General features: G+C 51.3%; 1 protein-coding gene across 2 annotated transcripts in view; it reads left to right on the top strand.

Annotated features, from left to right (window-relative positions):
• BLK (BLK proto-oncogene, Src family tyrosine kinase) overlaps nt 1–26,535 on the top strand; it is a 44,916-nt gene extending 18,381 nt beyond the window's left edge. Inside the window, exons 2-13 of one of the 2 annotated variants that reach the window (XM_004579102.2) lie at nt 11,005–11,110; nt 14,075–14,126; nt 15,598–15,691; nt 16,564–16,662; nt 17,133–17,236; nt 19,348–19,494; nt 19,900–20,052; nt 21,080–21,259; nt 22,006–22,082; nt 24,394–24,544; nt 25,442–25,573; nt 25,855–26,535. In XM_004579102.2, the coding sequence (XP_004579159.2) occupies nt 11,006–11,110; nt 14,075–14,126; nt 15,598–15,691; nt 16,564–16,662; nt 17,133–17,236; nt 19,348–19,494; nt 19,900–20,052; nt 21,080–21,259; nt 22,006–22,082; nt 24,394–24,544; nt 25,442–25,573; nt 25,855–26,060 (1,500 nt within the window). In that variant the 5' untranslated portion in view covers nt 11,005 and the 3' untranslated portion in view covers nt 26,061–26,535. The remainder of the gene's footprint in view (nt 1–11,004; nt 11,111–14,074; nt 14,127–15,597; nt 15,692–16,563; nt 16,663–17,132; nt 17,237–19,347; nt 19,495–19,899; nt 20,053–21,079; nt 21,260–22,005; nt 22,083–24,393; nt 24,545–25,441; nt 25,574–25,854) is intronic. The other variant, XM_058670095.1, reaches the window with a different exon arrangement.
• The last annotated feature ends 884 nt before the right edge of the window (nt 26,536–27,419 follow it).

Genomic DNA, 27,419 nt, shown 5'->3' on the forward strand with positions numbered 1-27,419 from the left:
AGAGAGATCCTTCATCTGCTGTATCATTCCCCACATGGTCACAATGGCAGATCTGAGCTGAGCCAAAGCCAGGAGCCAGAACTCTCCTTCAGGTCTCCCACATGGGTATAGGGGTCCAAGGCTCCAAGCTCCAAGGCTCCTTCTCCATCCTTCCAGGCCACAAGTAAAGAGATGAATAGGAAGTGGAGGAGATGAGATATCCAGTTACTGCAGGAAAGGAAGCTATTTCTCCAATGGAAAAAGACACTGCAGAGCTATCACTCTATGTATGAAATGCCTATATGGCATACAGAGGGAAAATGGTATTTCCCTTAGAGACAATAGCATCCCTGGCATGAAATGATGAACATTAATCTCTGGGGGCTGTCTGTCAACTCTTTCTCTAAGTCAGTATCAAAAGCATGGTCAGGATGAAAGAAAGTGATTTGCGAAGTGAGGTCTGCACACTGCCCACATCAGCAACTTCTTGGACACGTCTTAACAAGTACAGATCCTGAAGACCCTGGATTTCTGTTCACAACAGCCGGGACTGGGCTTGGGGCCCGCTGACTCCCTGGCTGGTTGTAATGCAAGCTGAGGCTTCAGTATCATTGTGGCAAAGATCATCACTGATCCCATCAGGAAATGATGAAATTATGATTTAATTTTTTGCTTAATTTTATTTATTTATTTATTTATTTTTTTGCTTAATTTTTAAGAAGGAACATAATGCCAAGAAAACTAGACACCAAAGAGTATGTTCGGGTCCACAGTCCTATTGATAGCAGATCTAACAGTCTTTTGATCATGTTATCATTACTGTTTGCAATTGTTTCCACTGGTTCTTTTAAACATAAGCTTCTGTGGTATCTCACAACAAAGGAATTTCATGGATGGAAAAGAGTTGTATTTGTCTGCTGAACTGCTTCACAAATTCTGGCTTCTCCATGTCAGCACAATCAAACACAGGTGACCCCATGAACACGGCTCTCCCTGACTGGACATGGCCATCATCCCGAGGTTTCACTTAGCACCCTCAAACTTGCGTGGGCTGGAAAGCTTTTCGATCCACTCTACCATGATGAGGACAAATTTCCACACGTGTTCAACTTATTAAAATGAAACACAGGTATCCCCTCCTCACTGTGGTCAAGTTAGCAGCCACTTTGGTCCACGGCACACACAAGCTGTTTGCTGCTAGCTCACCCTTTCCCAAGTGGCTATACATACCCAATGGCCCCCACACACTCAGTCAGGAGCCCAGGAGCAGTGCCTCTCTCTCAGTCCCTGCATCAACCCTGAGGAAACAGTCTACTGGGTCTTAATATTGCACAAGGCACTGACTTGCTTTCTTCAACAATTTTATCACACAGTCTACAGTACAGCCAATGGAAACACTTTGTTTTACATATTTTCCATTTTTGAGGAAAAGACACTGGGGGACATTAAGCTTGGTATTGTTTTATCTGCTACTCTCACTTTCTTATCCTTTCACTCTCAATTTTTAACTAAGAAAAATTGAAGCAATCATGGAATCAGATACTGGCCTTTGGCAATCTCTATTGAAACCATTAGCTGAGAGAGGGCTAGGGCCTAGTCTGTTTTAGCATCATTAAGTGATACAGCTAGACATGGTAAGCTGCTCAAAAACATGAACTATGGAGCACATACCATTCTGGCTAGAAAAAGATGAACCTGGATCTAATTGAGCCTATAGAGCAAACTTATTTGGGTTAAAAAAAAACTGAAGTCCAAGCTTAGCTTTTCATAAAACAAAACTCATAAGAACTTTCTGAAGACTGCTCATGTGCGTGGATTTCAAGGCTTTCTTGCATGAAAATAAATTTAAGTCCACCCTCCACAGACTTTTCCAGGCCCCCTTATTTCAGAATTAGAGATATAAAAATTATGAATCATTACAAAGAAGCAAGTATGAAATGCAAGCCATTCCATAGGATTGTCTTTTATAAACCAATGGCATGGCACCAGCAACTCATTTAAAGGTGCCTGAAGAGCACAGTAACTACAAGTTACTCTTGTGAATCCTCAGGAGGACAAATCAATCAAGAAGCCACTTGTGAGACAGTTGCTGGAGTTTAATTATGGATTGAATTAGATGGCTGGATGGTTCAATGATATTGTAGAATCACTGCTGGGTTTTTTAGGTGAGACAAAATGGCATAGTGGCTATATGAGAAAATATTCCCATGTTATAGAAACACAGGCAAAGTATGGAGAGGGGAAAAGATGTACTTCAAGTCAATTGTGTCATTTCAAAGCCTCATACATTTATCTAACAAAATGATTTGTCTTATAAAACTTCAATAAAGAAAACAATTGAAGATAATTATAAATATCATCAGGGTAATAATATATAAGTTTTTTATGCTCTTTAATATATCTTGAACTATTCCATATAAAACAATTTCAATCTAGAAAATCATATCTAATCCATCTTTCTCCAGCCTGGCTGCCATTTCTCCCAGATGGAGATTTCTAACCAACCTTGGGAAACCCCTTACCAGGCCTCTCTTCTGTATGTAGTCTACCTACCTCAAACTGTGATTTTGGTGCTCATCTTACCTCTTACCATAAGGGTAGATTCTTTTTTTTTTTTTTTTTGCTTGTTTGCAATCTGTATTTTCTGCTATACCTGACACAGTAGATGGCAGACAAGGACCGAATGAGACCCAAGGAAGAAAAGAGTACAGAGCTCCAATAGCCCTCCCTGGGGCTGTTTCACGTTCAGATGTGGATGGATCGCTACTGGAGTGAAGGTGAGGGGGCCCCATTCGGTTGAGATAGACCAACCTTGAACTGAGACATGAGCAGTGGATGTTAATCCATGCTCTTTGCTTCTTTTAAATTCAGGGTTGTAGGCCAGTCACTGTTCTTGGTGCTTCTATGAAATGGGGACAGCACTAGTAGGCTGATGCTGTGAAAGAACTTGGAATGCTTGGACCTCAGCCAAAGGCTTGCTGAGAGGTCTCACAATGGGAAGTACAATGACCCATCATGACCACCAATTTCCAGGATGAGTTTCTCTGCCAATTGGTTCACGTATCCTATTTGGATACCCCTGTGCCAAGCATGTACAGTCAGAATGGCAAAACTTTCAATTAGTAATATGGCAAGGTTTCCAGCATGAGTTAAGAAGCCATGTGAGTTGTATTTATGGCTGGCCCCACAGTTCACACCTACATGACCTTGGCAAGCTGCTAATGTCTCTGAGTCTGTTTTAGCTGTAGGAATGAGTAGTAATGCTTACCTCACCCAGTTCCCATGGGAATTATTATTGGGTCTTTGTGCATATGGAATAACAGTGAATTTTTTGTTAGACACCATTAGCAAGTCACTGTTCTTACTTACTGTTCTATATTCTATTAGATGTGCTAATAGAATATAAAAACTAATTTAATCCCTACAACATTCTAGAGGTAGAAATGATTATCTCAGGATTAAGAGACTGAAGCATTCAACAGTTTACCAATAGACAAACAGCATGAAATAGCAAACCTAACAATGAACTCTCAAAATCCTTGTCTGCCGTGCTGTGAGGTTCCTGTAGGGGCAGGTATGTGACCCAGCTTTTAGCACACAAAAAACATGTAACACAAGACAGCATCCACGATTCAAACAAAAAAAACAAACCAGAGTCAAATGGAACATTATGTCATGAAACCACCTGCCATCCCAGGCTTGACATCATGGGTGACATGTTTTTTCCACCAAGAATCCCCCAGGCTGTAAAATAACCTGCTTAGTTTCTAAGTCAGTTAACCCTGAAGTAGCACGTGGTGTGCTCCACACATCCCCTCTCACCCAGTAGCACAATGGATACTCTGCTTTGTCCCCCTGCCCACAACCTACCACCACCAATGCCCCTTGCTCCTCAGAGCAGGCCCCAGCCCCAGAAGAAGGGAAGAAAAGCCCCCTGGCGCCTAGGTCTGCCTTTGCATAAAGCACTGAGGAGCATAAGTACTACTCAAGATTGGTGGGCCTCCTGCTAGCTCATATTTATTTAGAAATATATGTCATAATTGGGTGTCAATCAAAAATAAAGTTCAGGCAAGAACAACATAAAATATTTGCTTAGCATCTTGTTTTTTCATCACCCTCATCTTGTTTGGTTTGCCTGACAACCATGTGAATTATGTACAGACTATTGCCCTTGACCCTATAAAAACCTATGTATTTGTTCATTACATGTCAACTTCCCCAAGCTTTTCCCATGTGCTGAGTTTAAACTTGAGCACAGCATCTAGTGAATGAGCACTCACAGCCACTACAGGGCCGAGGGTATAGATGAGTGTGGGGCTGCCACCTACCTGCCAACAGCTCAGCTGTAGTGGAACAACTATTTTCATTGGGGGAACAGTGTTTGCAGAAATGTTTGAGATGTTGGTATATTTCCCCCTTCATTTCACATAAATAGTCCAACAGTTATTGGAATTCAGCCCAATGGGGAGTGTGTATAATTTGAAGACATCTGTGAGAGGCTGAAAATAGATTGGGGAGATTTGTCAAAGACGCAAGATAAAATAAAGAATCGTATGACTTGGCTTCCTTCTGCAGAAACACAACTGTCTCTTCCCAACAGGACCGTTTGACTTTTTTAGCTTTGTCTTTGAGGAGACTTTTTCAGCCAACTGTTGGTATAAAAACAGGAACTATTCCTTATCTTCAGGAAGATCCTGAAGCAGTCTAAGTAACCTGCCCAGGTCACTTGCCCAGTGCATGGGCTCCTGGAGTCAGTCAGTACCCCTGCTGGAGGAGGGAGAAAGCTGCCCAAGTCTCTGCCTCAAATCCCAGAGCCGCTCTACTGAACCTGAGTCACACAGCAGCCTACAGGGTAGGGACTGACAGGAGGGAATGGAGCCCCAGGCAGGGCCACATGCACCCATGCCTGCTTTGGACAGGGAGCTTGGACAGCACTGGTGGTGGATGACACCTTCCGGCTCCAGCTTCTGTTGCCTTCAGTGTGACCTTAGCAAGCCACCTGGCTTTGCTTTCTTTAGTTGTGAAATTAGGATAATTGCAGCCAATCTATTGATGCTATCAAAACCATCATGTACATCAGCCATGACCTGCTGGGTAAGCATAAGGGGTTTCTGAATTCTCTATCTTTAGCCTTCACCATATCCCCTGTTGGGCTGAAGCTATGTTTCAAATTCTGAGCATTTCCCTGGGGGGCAAACACTGGTCTCCCAGTCTCTCCCATGCCATGAACATCTGCACAGAAGGTCTAACCTATTTCATGGAGGCAATTCCTGCTCTCTCCCTTCCTCTCCTTTGGCTGACCCTTCTACAATGTGCATGTGCGCGCACGCACACACACACACACGAGCATGTACATGCTGTCTCTGCAAAGAAATACAAGCACACAAACCTTATGCAAATACACGCATGCACAGGTGCATGCACAGGCTTGCTCCTTCTCTTTTTCTCTATCACACAGACCTATCCCCCAATCATCCCCCGTGGGAAAGAAGGCCAGGTGCCCTCCACACAGCACAGGCTCCTGGAGCCCCTGGGCTGGAAAGGTCAACATGGCTCCTTCGGCTTCTGTGTGGTCCTCTGCACTTCCTGGTTCCCCCCAACTTAAAACTGCATTGGGGCGGCCCGAGCCCCAGTCACAGTCCTGGTTGTCACTCGGCCTCTCTGGGCGACTCTGGTTTACAGTTAGAGCTGTTGTGGCCGAGGCGTGCATGGCGAGCCTGAGCATTCATGGTGTCAATAGAAAACTGTCCATAAGCTGCTAGAGTTGAAGAACAAAGAAGTGTAAGTCATGCATTGTTGCATTTCAGGAATTGTCCTTTCTGTTGGGTTCTTTAAAATGCCCACTTCTGTGGCTAACAGGTATGTAAATGTTTGCCCAGGAAAGCACAAAACTGCACACAAGATTGTTGAGGCAATCTATTGCTTGGCTGAGCCAGGAAGGCAGAGAGGTCAGGCCTGAGGCTCAGGCATCCCTGGCCAGCTGACTCCTGGCTGTAGGCCTCTCCCTTGTTGAGCAAATCAGTCACCTCTCCTTTCAGCTTGCCTACTTGTACTGACAATACATATTCACTATTAAACCTTTAAAGAACTCAATGAATATACAAAATGCTACCAAAAAAAGTTAAAGTCACAAAAAGTCTTACCATCCAAGATAAACAATATTAACATTTTAGGAAGTAATCTTTTGGGCACATTGCTTTGCATACACACCCACAAACACACAATTGCTGAAATTTGCTTTTTGAGGGGCCCTTCCACCTCTGTTTCCTGCTTCAACCTCCCCCACCCCAGCCCCGACTCTGCCAATAAAGACTCTGGTGTCCATTCTCCCAAATCTACTCTATCTCCTACACAAACACACTCATGGGCCTGCATGGGGGTTCTTTTCTCATTCTCAAGTGTCTCTGGACATGCGACTGTACCATGTACTTCTTTATCTTTTCAAGATTTAATTATTTATCTCACATGCAGAGTTGCTAAGACAGACAGACAGACACACACACACACACACACACACACACACACACCCCTCCTATCCTCTGGTTTATTCCCCAAATGGCCATACTGGCCAGGGTTGGACCAGACCAAAAGCAAGGAAGCTAGAATTCCATCCGGGTTTCTCCATAGGTAGCAGGGACTCAGCACCGGGTCATCCCCTGCTGCTTTCCCAGGTACAATAGCAGGGAGCTAAATTGGAAGTGGAGCAGCCAGGGTTTGAACTGGCACCCACATGGTTTACCAGTGTTTCAGGCAGTGGCTTAGCTCTGTGTGTCCCAAAGTGGTCCCCTCTCAGCTGTGCACCTGTGAGCACATTGCTTTTCTCATGAGACAACACACTGTAGAAATTCTACTTACTCTTATGGCAAGATCCAGCTCACTCTTTTTTTTTTTAATTGTTGTGTAATAATTCAGAGATTTTTATAGAGTTTAGATTTTTTTTTCAACAGTTCCCTAACTAATGAGCAGGTACACTGTTGAGTTTTGTGTGGGTTTCATTCAGTTATGAATACTATAGTAATAAACATTTTAAAAATATATTTTAAAAGATTTACTTCTTCATTTGAAAGGCAGAGTAGGGCCCAGCACCATGGCCTAGCGGCTGAAGTCCTTGCCTTGAACGCGCCCCGGGATCCCATATGGACACTGTTCTAATCCCGGCAGCTCCACTTCCCATCCAGCTCCCTGCTTGTGGCCTGGGAAAGCAGTTGAGGACGGCCCAAAGCTTTGGGACCCTGCACCCGTGTGGGAGACCCGGAAGAGGTTCCTAGTTCCTGGCTTCAGATCGGCGCAGCACCGGCCATTGCGCTCACTTGGGGAGTGAATCATCAGACGGAAGATCTTCCTCTCTGTCTCCTCCTCTCTGTATATCTGACTTTGTAATAAAAATAAATAAATCTTTAAAAAAAGAAAGGCAGAGTAACAAAGAGAGAAGAGACAAGGAGACAGAGAGATCTTCCATCTGTGGGTTCAATCCCCAAATGGCTCAACAGCCAGAGCTGGATCAGCCTGAAACCAGGAGCTTCTTCTAGGTCTCCCGTGCAGGTACAAGATCCCAGGTACTTAGGTCATCCTCCACTGCTTTTCCAGGCATAAGCAGGGAGCTGGTTGGGAAGTGGAGCAGCTGGGACTCAAACCAGTGACTATATGGAATGCCAGCTCCACAGGCAGAGGCTTAGCCTGGTAAGCCATAGTACTGGCCCCACAATAAACATTTTCATATCTTTGAGATCAACATTATTCTGCAGTGGCTAAACCATATATGAGTGTTAGTTAGAACCCTGACTATTCCACTTCCAATCCAGACTCCTGTAGACACACCTGGGAAGGCAGGGAAGATGGTCCAAGTACCCGAGCCTCTGCCACCCATGTACCCTTCCTGGTGAAGGCCCTAACTCCTGCCTTCAGCCTGGCCCAGCCCCCACTGTTGGGGCCATTTGGAGGTGAGTCACCACAAGGAAAAACTGTCTTCCTCTCTCTCTCTCTCTGTTGCTCTACTTTTCAAAAAATAAATATTAAAATAAACTAATTTTTCATTTGTGCTGTCTCATATTTTTCAGAATCTTATGTGCTCATTGTTCTGCTCCACTGTTCTTTCACAAATTTCATGTTATTTTGGCTGTAGTCTTCTGTTTCCTAGTATTGAACTGGTTTTAAAGTTAATCCGATCATGTAAGCTTTCAGATTAATTTTATCCAATTAGAAATTATTAATATAAAAAGTGTAAGTTCAGCCTAGCAGTTACGTATTCCCACACCGGAGTGCTGGAGTTCAGTTCCCAGCCCTGACACCTGACTCCAGCTTCCTGCCCCTGCTCTCCACGGGAGCCAGCAGCCATGGTGCACATCATTAGATGCTGGCTGCCTAGACAGTGCTCCGTGCTCCTGCCTCCTGCTTCCTGCCTCTGGCCTCAGCCATTACAGGCATTTGGGGGAGTGAACTAATGGATGGGGTTCTCTGTCTCTGCAAAGCTAGAGTCAGCAACAGAATTGGGACTCAGAAACAAATGGCAAAATGCAGAGGATTTCAGAGATCAGGTTTCCCAAGATGTCTTACAAATCTCAATGGCATAAAAGGAAGGAAAAACTACAGAAGAACAATTTCCTTAGAAGTTGTAAATACATTTAAAGGGCTCCTTGTAAAGGGCCCCAGGAACAGTCATTGAAGGCTGAGTTCTCCCTAGTCTTTTAAGAACAAAGCATGCCAGTGTTAATAAAAACCATTGACCACCACAGCAAAAAACAAGGCGCTCCCTGTGTGTCACGAAGCCAACATCATCTTAATGCTAACCCTCAGAGAGGAACTTCCTTCGGGAATGTGGACTGTCATCCTAAATAAAACTTCAGCAAGTAGCATGCACCTTTGCATCAAAGAGACTAATAGGCCAAGTAGCTCTTATTTCAGGAGTGCAAGAACATTTCAACAACAGAAAATGCACTAACATAATTCATTATCTCAATGAATTAAAACAGAAGTGTTGTTTTATGGAAAGATACTGAATAAGCACCTGATAAAATTCAGAAGCCATTCCTTAGGCAAACCTACAATCCTGTAACCAATCTTCCAAAAACCCCAAACTCTGAAAACTAAAGTGACTTGGCAATTAAATTTAACTGGTGAAAAAACTGATCTGCAGTCATATCAACTACTTAAATATAAAGAATATTTGTTATTTAATAAAAATGTAAATTAGGATATATTCTATGTACAAGGTATACTCTAGCAAGTATGTCTGTGGTTTATTTGTTCTGTGGCTCTCTTTCCTATGCTCAAAACTACTCAGTCTTTTCCTTTTTGAAGATGAGTCTTAAAAAATATTTTATTTATTCATTTAAAATTCAGAGTTGTAGAAACACAGTAAGAGAGCATCTTCCTTTCACTGGTTCACTCTCTAAGTTGACAAGAGGCTGCAATGGCCAGGGCTTGGCCAGACTGAAGCTCAAAACCAAGAGTTTCATCCATGTCTCCCAAGTATATGCACCACCCTCAGGTGCAGTAGCAGGGACTTGGATTGGAAGTGAGCAGCCAGGGCACAAAGAAGCACCCATGTGGAATGCTGGAGTTGCTGGTGGCGGTGTTACCTGCTATGCCACATTACTGGCCCCCTTTTCCTTTTGTTCCAAGGTAAGTTTTAGGAAAGAGGTAATGAGGAACATGCTTTTGACTCTCTCATAGAAATGCATTATTAAGTGTTAAGGTACCTATGAGGGGAAACTAGCATTAATTTTATTATCACTAGCAGAAAAAAATGCTGTTACAAACTGCACTACACATCAGCATTGATTGCTGGACACATCCTGGTTTCAGAGATGCTGAAATGTCATGAAAGGCACATCTTAAAATAATGAAAAATGGTGTTCACATTCCCCACACCCCCCCCCCAAAAAAATCCCCACTCAATTCATACTGAAGATAGGAAGTGACTAGAGGAACCTTTTTGTCATGAATGTCTGTATCTCAGGCCTGTACCAGCTGAGTACAGGGTATGGCAGCCCAGTGTTGGCCAGGACCTGGGACTAGCTCTGCACTGGCCTATCAGTTCACAGGGAACAAGCTGTTTAACAGGCGGGAACAAGCTGTTTAACAGGCTGGAACATTGGCCTCCCTAAAGAGTATGACCTCCTGGCACACAAGCATGGTCTGTCATCCTAGAATTTTTACCCGAGAACACTCTTGTCCATAGTTTTTCCTTCTCTAAAGAAGATGCCAGATCTTCCTGAGGAGCTGCCATTAGCCCAAGATGCTGGCACCACCAGCCTCCCCTCCATTGTAGCACCTCATCTGAAAATCACCTTGCAACTACGCCACTTACAAGGGAGCCCACGGGCCCAAAGATAAAACGGGGCAGTCCCTCCTGATGCAGCTGGTGGCTAAAGACTTAAGCCTACACCATCTAATGCATTAGCCAGGATTTTTACTTAAGATTTATTTTTTTTATTGGAAAGGCAGATTTACAGAGAGAAGGAGAAACTCAAAGATCTTCCGTCCGCTGGTTCACTCCCCAAATGGCCAAAATGACAGAGCTGAGCTGTTCTGAAGTCAGAAGCCAGTAGCCTCCTTTGGGTCTCCTACATGGGCACAGGATCCCAAGGTTTTGGGCCATCCTTCACTGCTTTCCCAGGCCATAAGCAGGGAGCTGGATGGGAAGTGGAGCAGTCGGGACATGAATTAGTGCCTGCATGGGGTGCTGGTGCTTGCAAAGGGGAAATTAGCCAACTGAGGAATCATACCAGACCCCACCAGGCTCTTTCTGCAACACTGAAGAGCCCCGTTCCCGGACACTTGTCCAGAGGACCAGGATCCATCCCGGCAGTTTTGCTATTGTCTCCAAACTGATGATCTCATCTCATACGCTCCGAATATAGGCATTTCTCCTCTGTGGGCCATTGAAGCTTGATGGACACAAGCTCAGCTTGCCCACTGCCTTCTAAGCACCCTTTTCCCTTGACCCTCCTAATTGCAGAGACTGACGGAGCTCTTCCATTGTCTCTGCTCTCACCCCATCAATCTGCTGTGTACTTTCCACAGGATGGGGCTGGTGAGCAGCAAGAAGCAGGCGAAGAAGGGCAAGAGCCACTGGAGCTCCGTGACGGTCAGCACTCAGAGCAAGGCGCCCCCACCACTGCCGCCCCTGGTGAGTGACAGGCTCTTGGCTGCAGCTCCCTGAGGCTCCTGCTGCCAGCTGCTCACAAGCTCACCACAGCACACACCAATGTGGCAGTGGAGTAGAATGCTTAGCAACCCAACTGCCTGAGTATAGAGCTCTTACCTGTGTGTTCTGAGCACCCCTCGTGCCTCAGTTTCCACATCTAACAGAGAGAGTAGAAGTGCCTTCCTGCTAGCAAGGGAACATCTCACAGTATCTAAGTGGTGTGGCAGGCAGCCAGATAGCAGCACAGGGCCAGGCAGGGTCAGCCCCCAGAAGGTTCAGCCAGTGTTCTCATCTCAAGGCAGAAACCAGAAAGATGGGTGTGGGAGGGAGTGTCAGGGAAGGGGCCAGACTTCTAGCCACAGGTGCACCGTTGTCTCCCCAGAAGCAACTGGATGTTGTCCCCGTGCAGCACTGGGACCAGTGTTAAAAGGGGAGCACCCTGAGACCAGAGGGCCCTTATCCTCCCTCCAGCACTCAGTCTGCCTGCGACCCCCAGCCATTACACAGACAGATGGCTTCCCACAGAACGAAAAGAGGGAAAAGTCAAGTGAAAACGTTTTATTACTGGGGAACCTATTTTCCTTTGCTTTTAGAATAGATCTATTTCAAAGGCAGAAAGAGAAGAGAGGGAGGAGAGAGAGAGAAATATCATCCATCCACTGGTTTACTGCTCCAATGATGTGACAGGCAGGTCTGGGCCATGCTGAAGCCAGAGCAGGGATTCATTCGAGTCTGTCATGTGGGAGGCAGGCGCCTGCCTTTGCTGGAAAGTGAATGGGAAATGCAGTAGTAGAGACCCAATGTAGCACTCTGACATGGGATGCTGGCTTGTTGCAAACAGCATTTTAACCCACTGCACAATAATGCCAGCCCCAAATCTATTTTCCCTTAAACACAGTTCTGATTTGTTTGCAAAGTAGTCAGCATCCTATAACAACCACTGCATTTCCAAGGACATGTTTTTAGGTGCCAGTTTGCACCCTCACTGATGAACCATGTACCTCCTTTTGGTTTGGGGCACTTGGGAGTCATGCCTGGACCCCAACTCCTCTGTCACCAAGGGTATGTCCACGTGGTCAGCCCTTTTTCTCCACACAGGATTTTTTGGCTTTTGATTGATTTCATTTATTTGAAAGGCAGCATTACAGAGAGGCAGAAACATCCCCCCAAATGGCCACATAATAGCCGGGGCTGTACCAGATCAAAGCCAGAAGCCAGGAGCTTCTTCCAGGTCTTCCATGTAGGTGCAGGGGCCCAAGCACTTGAGCCATCCTCCATTGTTTCCCTAGGCGTATCAGCAGGGAGCTGGAGGGATGCTGGCACTGCACATGGTGGCTTTACCTGATATGCTACGGCAGCCCCTCACAGGGTCTTGATATGAAGTAGAGATTGCTAAACTCGTTCCATGGCTGAGCCTGGGCATCTCTGCCTAGCTCTGACCTCACCTCACAAAAGTGAGATGTCTGTTGAGTGAATGAATGAACAAATCTACAGACTTGGACTGGAGAGAGATGGAGTCATTTCCCCAAAGTTGCCTTCAGTAAGTGGTAGAACCTGATATGTTTTAATTTAAGAAAAGCCACATGACCTGGATTAACCACAGAAAAAGAAATGCCAGTTCCTCGCTATCTCAGACACCTGCAGTCAACTCTGGGAGCTCCTGCCGCCATTTCTGCATATTCCTTTTATGTTTGTGTTTTTAATGGGATGAATCCACACTTGGCACCTTGCAAAATGCTATGTTAAGATGGTGTTCAGGAAATACAGGCTACAAAAACAAAACATTACAACATGCACGCCGGGGTTGAAAGGGTGCAATATTCGGCCTCCACCCAGCCTCAAGCCTCCTTGGCCTCCTCCTGTGCCTTTGCCAGGTCATCTTCCTTAACCCAGACTCCCACCTCCCAAGAGTATACATCTAGCCTCAACTTGCTTTTCCATATTACCACACATGTGAGTGCTCATCCACAGCACTGAAGGTTCATTTTCCACACTGTCAACTTGAAATCAACTGATTCAAGCAGCGGGTACCCTCTGAGACTGGAGTTTAGGTTCAACATTACATCTGCGAGATTATCGACATTGATGCATGTAACTGCAGTTGAATTACTTCACTACACAGTTACAAGGGAACTTCCAGAGGTCCACAGAAAACAAGAGAATTAAAACATAAGCCTGGGGGCGGGGACAGTAGCATAGCATGTCAAGCTGCCGCTTGGAACTCCTGGTTTTGGCTTGGTCCAGCATCGACCATGTGGCACTTGGGAGGAGTGGGGTGAACCAGTGGTTGTGGCAGAGAAAAATAAATTTAAAATTCCTCTTAAAAATTGTGTTTATGGAAAAAATGTTGGCATTTGTGCCATAGTTTTTCATAATATGCATTTTGCCCAAGCTTTTTGAAGAGCCCTCGGTTGTTGCAATTTGTCTATAAACCTGCCATTGGCAATAAGGATCATTTTGTAAATGTTTATGCCTAATGATTACTCAGGGAGCATTCTTGTATGTTTCCTGGTACTTATATGCAGCAGCTTCTCCCCAGAGTATATGTCTAAAACAGATCTGACTGTATTCATCGAGTTTTAGGGATGTGTACTTTTGAAGTATTTTTTTCTATCAACAAATACCCTTTTGCAGCTTCATCTTCCACTGAGAGGACTAAGGGCTTAACCCTTAGGTTAGGTGGCTGTGGGTTTCCTCATCCTGGTGGGGGCATCCCCGCACAGGCCAGGAGGCGACAGCAAAGTCTCGTGTGTGTCTGAGGGTGTCATGGTACTCCGGGTAGCTGTTGCATTAGGAAAATACTTGCCTGTGCCACACCTCCCACCTTGCTTCCAACCCAGCAGGTGCCCACACGTATCATGGGCCTGCTTCACATTTCCATCCTGCCAGCCCCTGCTCACTCTGCAGGGGCTGCACTAACTCAGGGCCTGTGTGTTTCTGCTCCAGGTCGTCCCGAACCACCTGGACCCCCCACCTCCCAGTGAACTCCCGGACCAAGGTAAGGATGTTAGGCCAGGGCACTGAGGCTCCACAGCCTTTCCCTACTGACCTGCCAGGGATGGAGAAGAGAAGATGGCATCCAGAGAGGCTGACAGAGGTCTGGGTCCACATGTGCCTTGACCATCTTGCCAGGACCACGCTCAGCTTCCTAAGCCTGGTGGGATTTTTCAAAATTACAATCTTTGTAGGGAATTCTAACAGTGTCCTCGAATCCAAGTTCACAAAGATTTCCCGCCTCAAAGGCCTGAAGCCAAATGCTCTGGTTCCATTTCCCATGGTAGCACCACCCTGTCTCGCACCTTCTCAGCCAAGTTCCAAAGCCCCCTCTCTCAAGTGCACACTATGAACCACAGGCTGAGAGACCTTAGAGGGCTCCCCAGGCTGGGGAGTGACCATGTCCAGCACCAGCTTCTCCCAACATCTCCACCATCCACTTCTGCACAGCACAGGGAGGTCTGCCTGGGCCAGCAGATTCTCATTCATCCACACAGCCCCTGGGGCCTAGAGCATGCAGCACAGGCTCTGCTCTGTCCCAGGGCTGGTGAGACCATAACCACGGATAATGCCTGGCTTCCAGGACAGGCTCAATTTGTCCCTGTCACTAGCAAAGTGCCCTTATTTGGGATCCCTTGTCCTGCTGGGGACAGCATTGACACCTGATAGGGCCATCCACCCTTCACTTCCTGGCAAGGGAGTCCTGATGCAAGAACTTGAACCTTACCACTGTGAAGTCCTCTTGTCATTCCCTGCAACCCCTCTTTCCCATCCAGGGAAGGAGGCCAGCTCCAGGAAGTCACAATACTCCTTGGTGACCAAGCCAAGTCATCCGCTCCTGGGGAGACCACGGAGTCTGCAGGGAGCCCTCATCCCCAGCAATGGCCAAGCCACCAAGCCCTCTTCCTACCTCTGTCCTGGGGCCACCAGAAAGTCAGAGAAAAGCAGGCCCAGGGGCACTGCCCAGCAGTCGGAAGCCCACTGGGATGGCCTGGGAGAGGTCAAGGCTATAGCTACTTTGTTCAAAAAACATTGCCTCTTTAAGATAGAGGCTTGATGGGGGGGAGGAGGAACTCATATGCCTCAGAGGGGGAAGGGGAAGGTAGGGCGAGGGGCCAGCTTGCTTGGCTTCCCACGCAAGGGTCTCCAGGTAGCAGGCACCTGACAATGGCTGCCTCCATGCAAACTGTCATCCACATCTGTGTCCAGGCCTTAGAGCCTCTCAGTGCCATCTTGGAGGACATAGAGAGGGTGGGCTCCTAGGGGCAGCCCAGCCCTGAAGTAGACACAAGGTCAGAGGCCTGTCCTCTCCAGGGTAGGGGTGGCTGTGCAAGGAGACCCTCTCCTTGGCTGCCCCATCCCTGCCTGTCCCTAACCTTCTAGCTTGAAGGTAACTTGGCCCACACACCAGGTCCAGCCCCTGCCACCCCTCCTGTGGACCTGCATGGTGGCCATCTCTTCCCTGTTCCTTCCAGAGGCACATTTTGTGGTGGCCCTGTATGACTACGCCGCTGCCAATGACCAGGATCTGCAGATGGTGAAGGGGGAGAAGCTGCAGGTCTTGAAGGAGTGAGTTTGGGGGATGCCGGCTCCTGACCAGCATCTTCATGCACCCTTTCTTTGCCTACTTCCTCACCCCACACACCGGCCAGCCCTGCAGGGCTGACTCCAGAGTGCCCACTCCCCTCCCCCATCCCATTCCTGTCCAGAGTGGGCTTACAGCCACAGCCTCTTGCTCCACTGTCAGGCTCCTCCACAGCCTTCAAAACCCATCCCTGAATTGCTGCCTCTGGGCAGCCCTCCTGGCTCCTGGAGTGGGTGGGGTGGAGAGGCACTCCCTCATTGGGCCCTGCAGCACCTGCCTGGCTATTTCATGAGAGCTTTGTACAGGACTCAGTTGTGCACGTGCCTGTCCCATGCTGGACAAGATTTCACACGTGAGGCTTCAGCTTTAACCCATGTCCTTGGTTCCTTCCCAGAGACTCCTCCCAACACCTCTGTTCCAGGGAACCCTGACAGCCTGACTTAGTTCCTGAGGATTTGAACCAGCCACAGGCCACCTTCCTTCTGTCTGTCACCAGCCCTCTTGATTCTGTCTGTCCAGCAGAATCCCACACTCATTCAAAGGTGTCCTTTTACTTAAGAGTGACCAGTGCTCAAGGGAAGGCACAGTCTTCCTGGGCTGGCCAGGCTGCGCCTCCACCCCACCCCAGAAGCTGTATCCATCGTCTTGCCTGTGTCATTCCCTGCACAACGGAGAGAACCCACATAGCCCCGCGTGGCTGAGCAACATACACCAACTCCAACCATTTGCCACACTGTGCACCAGCACCAGTTCCCTACCCACCTGCCAGGGATGGGGGCGGCGATGTGGCGGGGGGATCCGGGGAGACTGCCGTGGCCGGGGCCTTCATGGTATTGCTGCTTCTTCCCTCCCTTAGAACCGGAGACTGGTGGTTGGCAAAGTCGCTCGTCACCGGGAGAGAAGGCTATGTGCCCAGCAACTTCGTGGCCGGAGTAGAGACCTTGGAGGTGGAAAAGTAGGTGGTCAAGCTTAAGTTCCCTCAAGCCTGCTTCTGCTGTGCCCAAGCACGGCAGGGCCAAAAAGCCAACACACAAGTGATTGCAGAACCCAGCAGGGAGGATGGGAGAGTGGTCACCTTCCGGGTCCAGGCAGCGGGTAAGCCACGGGAACTGAAACACGGCCTGGATCAGCTAGACACGCCGGGAAATGGCGCGCTCGGCGCATGGGAGCATGCGCGCACGCTGCCCAAGGACGGGTCCGCGGTGAATAGCATTCAGCTGCTCCTGGCCTGCCTGTCTGGGCTCCTGGTTCTGACCCGACCTGTCCTGGTCTTCGTCGCCATCCAGGGACTGAACCAACAAATGGCAAATCTCTCTCCTCTCTGTGTAGGTCTTTGAAAACAAAATCATTAAAAAGAAAGAATGAAAGAATATTCCCTGAGGCGGGTGACTCTGTGAGGGTCACCTGCCCTGCGTTTTTTTTCAGGTGGTTTTTTAAGTCAATCAGCCGGAAAGAGGCAGAGAGGCAGCTGCTTGCTCCAGTCAACAAGGTGGGCGCCTTCCTCATCAGAGAGAGCGAGACCAGTAAAGGTAGGCGGGGCGGCCTCTGTCTGCCCTGCTCTGGACTCCTTGGGAAGCCCACTAGAGGTCTGGGGAGGGGAAAGGGATCCCAGCTTGGAGAACTGGGGACTTCCCAGCACAGGACCTTGAGGCTGTCCACAGAAGCATCTCCGCCCCACCCTCACCCCTCGGCTATCACCCAGACTGGACACCACCTAGACAACAGGCAGCAGAGGCCAGTGGGAGCCCCCCAACCCTGCCATCCTGACCATGCCACCTGGTCAGCAGGAAAACAAGGCTGGTGGGGACCAAGGAGGGCAGCGTGTACCCCAGCTGTGATGTGGCATTCAAAGACTGGCAAACTCTGTGCATCCTGAGATCCTCTCAGCCAGGCGGGCGGGGGGGAGGGCGCTGGTGGGTGACCTGGTTTAGGAGGTGCCCTGTGCCTAGGCCCACATAAAAGCCAAGGACCGTGACTGTGGACACGGGGTCCCCAAGACTGGGGAAATCAAACTTGATAACTGAACAAACATTGTCGCTGCCACCTTTGGGGCTAATAAATAAACAAATTATTTATTTGAAAGCTAGGAGGAGAGGTAGAGCTTCCATCCACTGGCACATTCCCCAAATACCAGCAACAACCAGTACCAGAAGCTAGAAACTCAAGTCAGGTTTGCCACATGGGTGGTGGGGACCCAAGTGCTTGAGCCATCACCTACTGCCTCCTAGCGTGTGTGTGAGCAGGAAGCTGGACTAGGGCGCAGAGCTGGGATTTGAACCCAAGTACTCTGAAACAGAATGTGGGCCTCCCAGCCAGTGGCTCACCTACTTTGCCCAGCACTGACTCTTCCCTTCTTGCTATTTATAGTACAAAATACATGTAATGGGGCCAGCATTGTGGAATAACACACTTAGCCTCCACTTGGGTGCTGGTTCGAGTCCCAGCTCTTCTACTTCCAATTCTGCTCCCTGTTAATGCACTGGGAAAACAACATAAGATGGCCCAGCTGCCTGGGTCCTAGCAGGAGGACCTTCCCACACCAGAAAATCTAAATCTCAGAAAACCTACCCAGCATGTCTGGATCTGGACAAGCTCTTCAGAAGGATACAACATCATCCAAAGATGTTTAGTCCAGGTCCTTGGATGTGGGGTGGGGAGATGGTGGTGACCCACATGCCTAGCAGCCTGGCCCCGGGGAGAAGAGGCCCCCACCACAGTGGCACCCATGAGAAGAGGCAAAAAAAACCCTGCCCAGGTGGCACAAGGGTCACTGAGTGCCCCTGAGCCCAGCTCATCATACTTGGAGACCCAGAGCACCAGGCCCATATGGGCTGAGGAGGTGATTGGCAGTACTAGGGCTGCCACTGGGGTCAGGACCTTGAGGTGTCGTGCTAGCCACAGGTGGTGAGAAGGCACCCCAGGAGAGTTGAGACGGGGTGCAGTTTCAACAGGAAAGGCAAGAGTTCCAAGGTTGAGCTCCAACTTCAGCTCAGAAAGGCAGCCTCCATGCTGAAGAGAAAAGGCCCGCGCCTGGCCCCTGGCGGCGGATTGTGGGTACTGCAGGGCGTGCCCCAAGGCCACTGCCGCTGGGGAGCGAGGTCTTCCAGAGCTGGGGTAGTTGGGGGTCAGGAAGTACCCATGAAACTTAGACAGCTGGACAGGAGAGTCTTAGGGAAGCCTCAAGTTCATGGAAAGCAGAAACTGCTACCTCCTAAGTTGTGTGCAGAGGCACAGCACCCAGTGACATTGTCACCAGTGTATAAGAAGGGCTGGGAAGCAGTTTATGATGCGCTCCACCCTGGGCACAGTACCTGAGGTTCTGATCTGCTGTTTGCTTGATTTGAATCAGCCTCATCTGCTGGAAAAAGAAATGAAACTGCTATCTCTCCCCTCACCACCCACTACAGCAGCAGCCGCCACCTTAACATTTCCCAAGATTCCCTAGCAAAGGGTCCCCTGGTGCCCAGCTGTTGACTATCCTGCCGAGAGCATGGTCTGGAGGAACTAATTAGGGGTGGGGTTGAGATGAGTGAAAGAGGAACTCGTGATGAAAGAACGAACACAGAGAGCACGATTGGGGGCGCTATCTCCAAAGTACTGCAGTGAAGCCCACTTCCCCAGGCTGTTCTCTTCTCTGTAGGTGCCTTCTCTCTGTCGGTGAAGGATGCCTGCCCCCAGGGGGAGGTGATCAAGCACTATAAGATCCGCTCCCTGGACGAAGGGGGATACTACATCTCGCCCCGTGCCACCTTCCCCTCCCTGCAAGCCCTGGTGGAGCACTATTCTGGTAAGAGGGCATGCCTGCTGGGGAGCAGGGAGGCTTGGACCTCAGGAGCCCTTGTGTCTGTCCCTGAAATCCTGAGTCATGTGACTCATGTGTGTCACTGTGAAGTGGGGAGATGGCCCCCAAACTAGACCTAAGGTCAGCCACTCTCCACGTGGTGATCCCAACTTGGGGGCTCTAATCCCCTTTCCAGACTCAGTATGGGACCCCTCCTGTAGCAGCAAAGGGATTTGTAGTCTTAGCAAGAGCAGGTTGATGGAGTGCAACTGCTGTGTGCAGAATGAATGGGAAGAGCTGTGTGTGTGAACACACACTCAGAGGCAGGGCTTGGTGGAAACACAGGGGACCCAGTGGGGGTGCCGGCCTGTTCTGGTAACCTCCAGCTCCGTCCTCTCTTCCCCAACACAGAGAAGGGCGATGGGCTATGCCAGAAGCTGACCCTGCCCTGTGTACGTGTGGCTCCTCAGAGCCCCTGGGCGCAGGACGAGTGGGAGATCCCCCGGCAGTCTCTCAAGCTGGTCCGGAAGCTTGGGGCTGGGCAATTCGGCGAAGTCTGGATGGGTGAGTTGTGCTGCACTCAAGCCCCTCCATGCCCTGGGTCCTAAGGCGTGGGAGTGGCCGTGGGAGGCAGAAGGCTCAGCCTACGCTTCCCCCTGCAGCCCTGTGTGGGGAGAGAGACAGAAGTGGTGATGCCCATTTTCTGGAAGTGGTGATGGAGGCATAGAACCCTGAGGTGTCCTGTCCATGGCTGTAAGGATGCCATGCTGGGAGAAAAAAATCCAGCTCCCTAACCCCCAAGGCGGGTCCCTGCTTGTTCTTCCCTGCCTGGTGGCAGCCCTGCTTTTCCACTGTGTGAGTTTGGCCATCTGGTTGACCCCTTAGTTTGACTCTCCCAGATGGAAGCTGGCATTGAGCCACAGTGAGCAGTGAACCAGGAGCTTCTGCCATGCGACTTTGACCTAGTCCCTTAACCCGCTAGTCCTGTTTCCCCACCTTGCACTCATAGCTGATGGGACCCTGCCCTGGTTCACATCCCCAGGGCACTCATACTGGAAGCCTCCCTACATCTGTATAAGCCAGGGCTGAACCCTGAGGGGCTTTGGCAGGAAGCTGCCTGGTGCTCCAGTGCCTCTACCTGAGACAGAGTCATAGTCTCACCCAGGGTGAGCCTGAGGCTGCAGGAGCTCTGAGGAATCGAGGAGGGAAGATGAGGACTGTGTGCCCAACCACCCCACCCTGTGGAGGGGTGGGAGGCAGGGCACAGGCAGGGCCAAGGGGTGGTACTCAGGCCCAGATGTGGAGCTGAAAGGGGAGCCCCACCACCCTGTTCCCAGTCAGGGCGAGTTCCGCGGCTGCCTGAGACCTCAGTGCGGACAGAGGGGTAGAGATGGGTTCTGGTCCTCCTCCCAAGAGATGCACCTGTGTGCTCATCACCTGCAGGGGCTGCTTTTCCAGCTCAGGTCCCCTCTGGGAGAACAGGGTGGTGCTGGGTGCTTCTGTGGGCTAATGCAGGCACAGTTTCCAAGCAACCCTTCTGAATGGTGGCTTCATCCTCCCTACCCTTCCCCACTCCCGCTTCGGGCCTCAGGTTACTACAAGAACAGTGTGAAGGTGGCCATCAAGACCTTGAAGGAAGGAACTATGTCTCCAGAAGCCTTCCTGGGTGAGGCCAACCTCATGAAGACCCTACAGCATGAGAGGCTGGTCCGGCTCTATGCCGTGGTCACCAAGGAGCCCATCTACATCGTCACCGAGTACATGGCCCGAGGTAGTGCCTTCTGCAAGGGGCTTTGTTGTCATGCTGAGGTGGGGCAGGGGAGTCCCAGGCTTGCCAGGTCATGGGTTTGTGAGCTCCAGGTGGAGGACATTGCATTGTCTTGGAGAACGGGTGCAGGGGCAGGAAAGAGGATGAGGAATAGGAGACTGAAGGATGCTTAAAGAGCAGAACACAGCCAACAGATCCATAGGTCTGCAGTCTTTCTTTGCACCCTTCAGGGCTTGCTGAAAGGGTAAAGCATTGCAGGGAGCAAAGAGCTAGCTGCCGGCTGCGTTCTGCCCACTTCCCAGCCATGGAACTTTGCTATCAGAACATTATACAAACCTGGCCAGTCTCTAAGGGCCCCAGCAGGCTCCCAGAGGGGAAGTGGACCTAGGGCTAGCCTCCACCCTTGACTACCTTCCTGCCTTTCCTCTGACCCTGGCGACATGCTGCTCCTGTAGGACCCTTCCATGGCTGTGCTGATCCTGGTCCCCCAGCATTGCCACGAAGGGGGCTGCTCAGACACAGTACACCTCTGAGCTGCAAGCCCAGCCTAGTCTCCCCTCCAGTCATTGGATTCCATACAGCAATTGCCTTGGTGCCTCTGCACTGGACCCAGGCCCACCTGCATCCACTATGTGTTTCCTTACTGACTCTGGGTCCTGAGCCACTTCCCACCACCAGGAGGGGTGAGGCTGGTGCAGCCAGGTTTGGGTGGCCTTGTAGAGGTCTAATTGTAACTATTGTTTTCTCAGGCTGCTTGCTGGATTTCCTGAAGACAGACGAAGGTAGCAAATTATCCCTCCCGCAGCTGATTGACATGTCAGCCCAAGTGAGTGACCTGCCAGGTGCACGGGTGGGGGGGGGGAGGGGGAAGCCTGGAGGGATGATTGTCACCACCGCCCAGCAGCAACTACACTAAAAAGATGGAGCATGCTCTCGAGGGTCCGGGAAAAGCCGGAACCGCAACCAGGCCCCTCACTGTCAAAAGCGGCTGCGTTTAAATCCTTATCTCTGCTGCTCCTGTCCCTATTGGTCTAAGCTTTCCTCCACCGCTTCTCCAGCTCGCTCTCTGCCACCCTTCTTCCCATACTTCTTCCCGTACTTTCTGCTGCATTTCTCTGTTCTTGTCCCCACCTCTCCCATACTGCTTTTACCGGCTACTTTTATATCATTCTCCACCAATCACTTCTCCCCATGGGTCCACTTGGCGCTATGTGATAGGCCAATGATCACAGCGAGGGCATTAGCCTATCCCTGTGACTTCCTGTTTACCTGCTGGTGAGACCAAACTCACCTCCTGGCCCTGGGCCAGCCGCTATCTTGCGCCGGCCCCTATCAATCCTGGAGTGGTTTCAGCGCCCTGCTCCCCACACGTGATGCCCTTGTTCCTGCCCATATCCCTCTCCTCTCTGCTCTGGGCTTTATTATTTGAAATTCAGAGTGACAGGGTGAGAGTAGGGGGACAGGAGAGAGACCTTTCCTCTGTTGGTTAACTCCCCCCAAAATAGCCACACTGGTGAGGGCTGGATCAGGCCATGTCAAGAGTTTGGAACTACATCTGGGTCTTCTATATGGATAGCAGGCCCCCAAGCACATGGGCGACCCTCTACTACTTTCTAGGCACATCAGCAGTAAGCTGGGCAGAAAGTGGAGTAGACAACACCGGCTGCCATAATCAAGTATTGAGAGGGTGTGTCAGTCAGCTTGAAGGCCATGCTTGGGGTTCTGCTTCCCCTCAGGGATCGCAACGAGCTGCCCCGCAGCTGCACATGTTATGCCATCCAATGCTGTTCTCAGCTGGCAGGAAGAAGTCAGAGGACAGAAGCCTCCAGGGATCTTCCTTTGGCCCTCCCTCCTGGGCCCTGGCTACCATATGTCATGTTCATTCCAGCTACCCAGAGCCCAGGGATGGTGGTCCCAGTTCTGGGCAGCCATGACAGTGAAGCTTTGCCCACCTCAATGCCCTCTCATACCTCTCTCCACCCAGTGTAACCCCCAGGCCTCACATCTGGCAGGAAGCTCCAGGGACCCCAGCCAGACATGTCCCGCTGGTGGGCCCTGCCCAGTGTGTGCTCTGCAGCACTCATCCAGCACTTTCTTTTCCTTCGGAGCTGGTCTGCGCCCTGCTTGCCTTCTCTTTTACATCTCGATTTCCACAACTGCTCAATCAGTGCCACCTTATGAGAGAGGCTTGCTCAGATAGGAGGTGCTTGGCATAATTTTACATCCCCACACTAGAAAGCACACACAGAGGAAACAAGAGAATGCATCCATGCAGACACCTGTGCTTGTGGAAAGCCAGGTGGGATCTGTGGCAGTGCTGGCTCCTTGCAGTCGTGGGTTCAAGGGGTACACTGGCTGTTTTTCATCCACCTGTTGGGTGAATAAAACCTTAGCTTTCTCAGCTAAGAGGCAGCGGTGCCTACAAGCAGCCGTCCCCAGTCCCAGGTTCCTGTCCTTGGCTCTCTCTTGCACCTGGGCGCTGCTCCTGCTCCCCACAGCCACTTGAGGGGCAGGTGCAGGGTCAGGCACCCCGACTGCAGATCACTGCCTCCAGGGCTGTGCTCGAGTCCATGCCCTGCAGATACCTCCCTTGGTTCCAGGCCCCTCAGGAAGGTTAAGCATTGCTGAGGGTCAGGGATTCCCAGAGGATGGGGAGTAGGACTGGGGGGAGTCTCCCAGCTCCCAGAGCAGTGGGCGTCCACCTTGCCAAGGAAGGAAAATCCTTTTTTCCCCCTCCCTTCGTTGCCTCCCTCCTTCCTTCTTGTGGCTTCATTTTTCTTTCCAGATGCCTTTCTTATCCTTGCCCTGACACACAGGACAGGTGGCCCCTTTGCCTCTGTTGACCTCATCCCTGTTATTCTGGGCTTCTTGGTGCTGGAGATGAACCAGCTGGGGGAGCACTGCCTCCCGTGTGCCTCCCCCAGTGACAGCTCTGCTCCCTACCCCCTACCTCAGCCCCGTGAAGCCAGCAGAAGCTGGTAGACCAAAGCTTACCACCCCTGCCTTCCCCTCCTGGCCTTGGGAATGCGTGAGTAGCCAGGCTGCTGGGTCAGCATGGGCCCACCCTCCCTCCCTGCTTATGGGCAGTGCAGAGTGTGTGCCAGCCCAGCCCACATGGCCCTTCACCTCACCCCCAGATTGCTGAAGGCATGGCGTACATAGAGCACATGAATTCTATCCACCGCGACCTGAGGGCGGCCAACATCCTGGTGTCAGAGGCGCTGAGCTGCAAAATTGCTGACTTTGGCCTAGCCCGCATCATCGACAGCGAGTATACCGCCCAGGAGGGTGAGCCACACAACTCCCCAGCCCCCATGTGTGAAAGGGCCTCAGTTCTGAGGTGCCCACGGCTGCATATTGTCTCCCAAGTGCCTTCCTCAGGGCAGGCCTTTGGGGGGAGACAGGTTTGGGGGTACTGTCTGCTCCATGTCCCCCACTCCCACACCTTTGAGATGATTCTTAGTCAAGGCACTGTGGTAAAAGCACCAAGAAGTCTCCCAGCAACCTTCCCTAGGTCTCAAACTACTGTGAGCCTCCAGGACTGCCCCCCTCCCCACTTAGTTCCCTTAAAGTTTTAGAAAAAGACCTGTAACCCAGGCTGCACACCTGACAGCAGAGGTAAGCTGTGCCCCAAGCTATCAAGGGAGCTCAGGAGAGGATCGATGGAGTGCTTCTATCCACGACAAGCGCTAGGCGGAGCTATACAGCTGGTGCAGGCAGGCAGGAGAGATGCACTTGTCACCTGGATGACGGCAGTCAGGCTGGCTGCCAGAATACAGCTATGCCTCCCAGGCCACAGCCAGTGCAGGGCGGCAGCCACCGTGGGGGGCAGTCCCAAGCCGCCATCCCCAGGCTGCAGGAAACACCTGCCCAGGGCATGGACCAGTCCAAGGGGCCTGCCCACACCATGGGTCATGTTTTTAGGCAAGGCCAGTGTGAAGTTGGAAGGGAGCTAGGGTTTGGAAGGACTTGGAGGGGAGGATGATTCTGCTCTCCCAGATGAACACAGGCTCTCAGAAGTTAACATTACTCTGTTTTCAAAGACTTAACAGGGTGCCCCAGTGCTGCATCCAGCTGGTGCTCATGTGTCTCTGGCATCTTAGGGCCTGGGGCCCCACGGTGGGGAAGGGTGGAGCCTACAGGCATCCAGGATGGGCCTCTGAGTCAGCCGCCTTTCCCCTGTAGGAGCCAAGTTCCCCATCAAGTGGACAGCGCCGGAAGCCATCCACTTCGGGGTGTTCACTATCAAAGCCGACGTGTGGTCCTTTGGAATCCTCTTGATGGAGATTGTTACCTACGGACGTGTGCCCTACCCAGGTAGGGGACTGTCCCCCCTCTCACTCCATTTTCAGATGCCAGGCTTGGCTCCTGGGCTGCCGGTGTTTGCCAGGGGCCCAGTGGGACCTGTCAGTGACAACAGAGACCCAGGCGGCGGAGGGCTCGGTCTTCCAGAGGAAACGCTCCGCCTCTTTGCAACTCTGTGGCAAACACTAGCAGGAGGGGGCCTGCCGGGTGGAGTCCAGGGTCTGCCCGCATGGGTGTGGCACGGATCTTGTCCCCTCTCCCCAGCCCCATCCTGCTCTGTCCTCTCCTCTCAGGCATGAGCAACCCCGAGGTCATCCGCAGCCTGGAGCGTGGCTACCGCATGCCGCGCCCGGACTCCTGTCCGCCAGAGCTGTACCGCGATGTCATCACCGAGTGCTGGCGAAGCCGGCCAGAGGAGCGGCCCACCTTCGAGTTCCTGCAGTCGGTGCTGGAGGATTTCTACACCGCCACCGAGCGCCAGTACGAGCTGCAGCCCTGAGACCCCGCCGGCTCACCTGCGCCAGCCTCTGAGGCCGAGGGATGGGCCGCACCTGCCGATCCACGTGAAGCCTCCGCGAAGCCCCGCTCACCTCCCGCTCACCTCCCGGGTCGTCTTCAGGCCCCAGATGAGCCAAATGGGATGGGGGGAGGCAGGGAAGTGCCCTGCGTGCCCATGTGTCAGATAAGCAAAGCCGAGGTGGAGGCGGGTCCCGGCCCCCACCGTCCCCTGCTGCACTAGCCTGGTGTCCCTGCGCCCTGGCTCCTTACTAAAACCGGATAGGCCCCAGGGCGCATCCCCGCAGCGCGTTTGCACTGAGGCCGACCCGGGCACCCCGGGCGAGGTGGGCAGGGCAGGGCCTGGCCTGGAGCAGGTGTCACCTCTGGCCCGGAGTCGCGCCCTGTCGTTGCGGGGCCCTGACCCAGACTGCACCCCGCACTTTGGGATTTTTCTGTGATAAAGTCACGTGAGTCTGACCCCTCAGCGTCTTCACTTGGCAGCGCCGGGATGCCTGCCCGCCCTTCCGCCCCGGAGCGTGGGGAGCCCCGATGTAGCTTTTTTGGCCCAGCAGGGGGCGAGCTCACCCCACAAATCCCCGGTCCATGGACACCTGCCTGGGTAGGCTTCCTTGGGCCCTGTCGTGGGGTGCGCTTGGGTGGAGGTGGGGCGGGTTGGGGTTGGGGTTGATTGCCCAGAGGGGCCGTGGATCGTTGGGGGTGGGGGACGTCGGGAACCCCCACTCACCCCGCGTACCAAGGAGGGTCTCCCACTTCTCATGTTTAAATTGTTGTACATAATACACCTGATTTGTGTAGTCAGATTGACAGAAAAATAAGCGGAGTGATGTCCCCATACGCCCATGCCCCATTTACAGAAAGGTAAGCTGAGGCAGAAACCTCACTGTCATCTCGGTGATAAGTTGCAGTATGAGGATGGGGTGTGGCTTAACCCCCTATTCACAGGGACCTGGCCTGCAGCTTCATCGGGGTCTCCCCTGGGGAGGAGGTCCCCTCTAGGGTCATAGTTATCCTCTAGGGTCCTATAGGTGTCTTCTGCCCCTCCCCGGACCTCCTGCTCTCAGGTGGTCTTCAGCAACCCTGCAGAGGTCAGCCTCAGTGCTGCCCCAAGCCCTCAGCCCTGACTGCCCGGGTAGAACTGGATGACGTGGAGTGCGGAGATGTGGGAGATGGGCAACAGTGGCTTAAAGTCCCCCCGGGGCTGATGCCCCTTCCACGAGGGCTGGCGTGTATGTGTGGGAGGGGTGTATGTGTGAGTTGGAGGTCAGGTCCAGGCCCTGCAGGACCGACTGGTGCGCCAGGATTTTCCCAATCTTGATGTGCTAATGACAGCCTGAAGAGC

Source organism: Ochotona princeps, chromosome 11 (assembly GCF_030435755.1).
Source record: "Ochotona princeps isolate mOchPri1 chromosome 11, mOchPri1.hap1, whole genome shotgun sequence".
NCBI lineage: Eukaryota > Metazoa > Chordata > Mammalia > Lagomorpha > Ochotonidae > Ochotona > Ochotona princeps.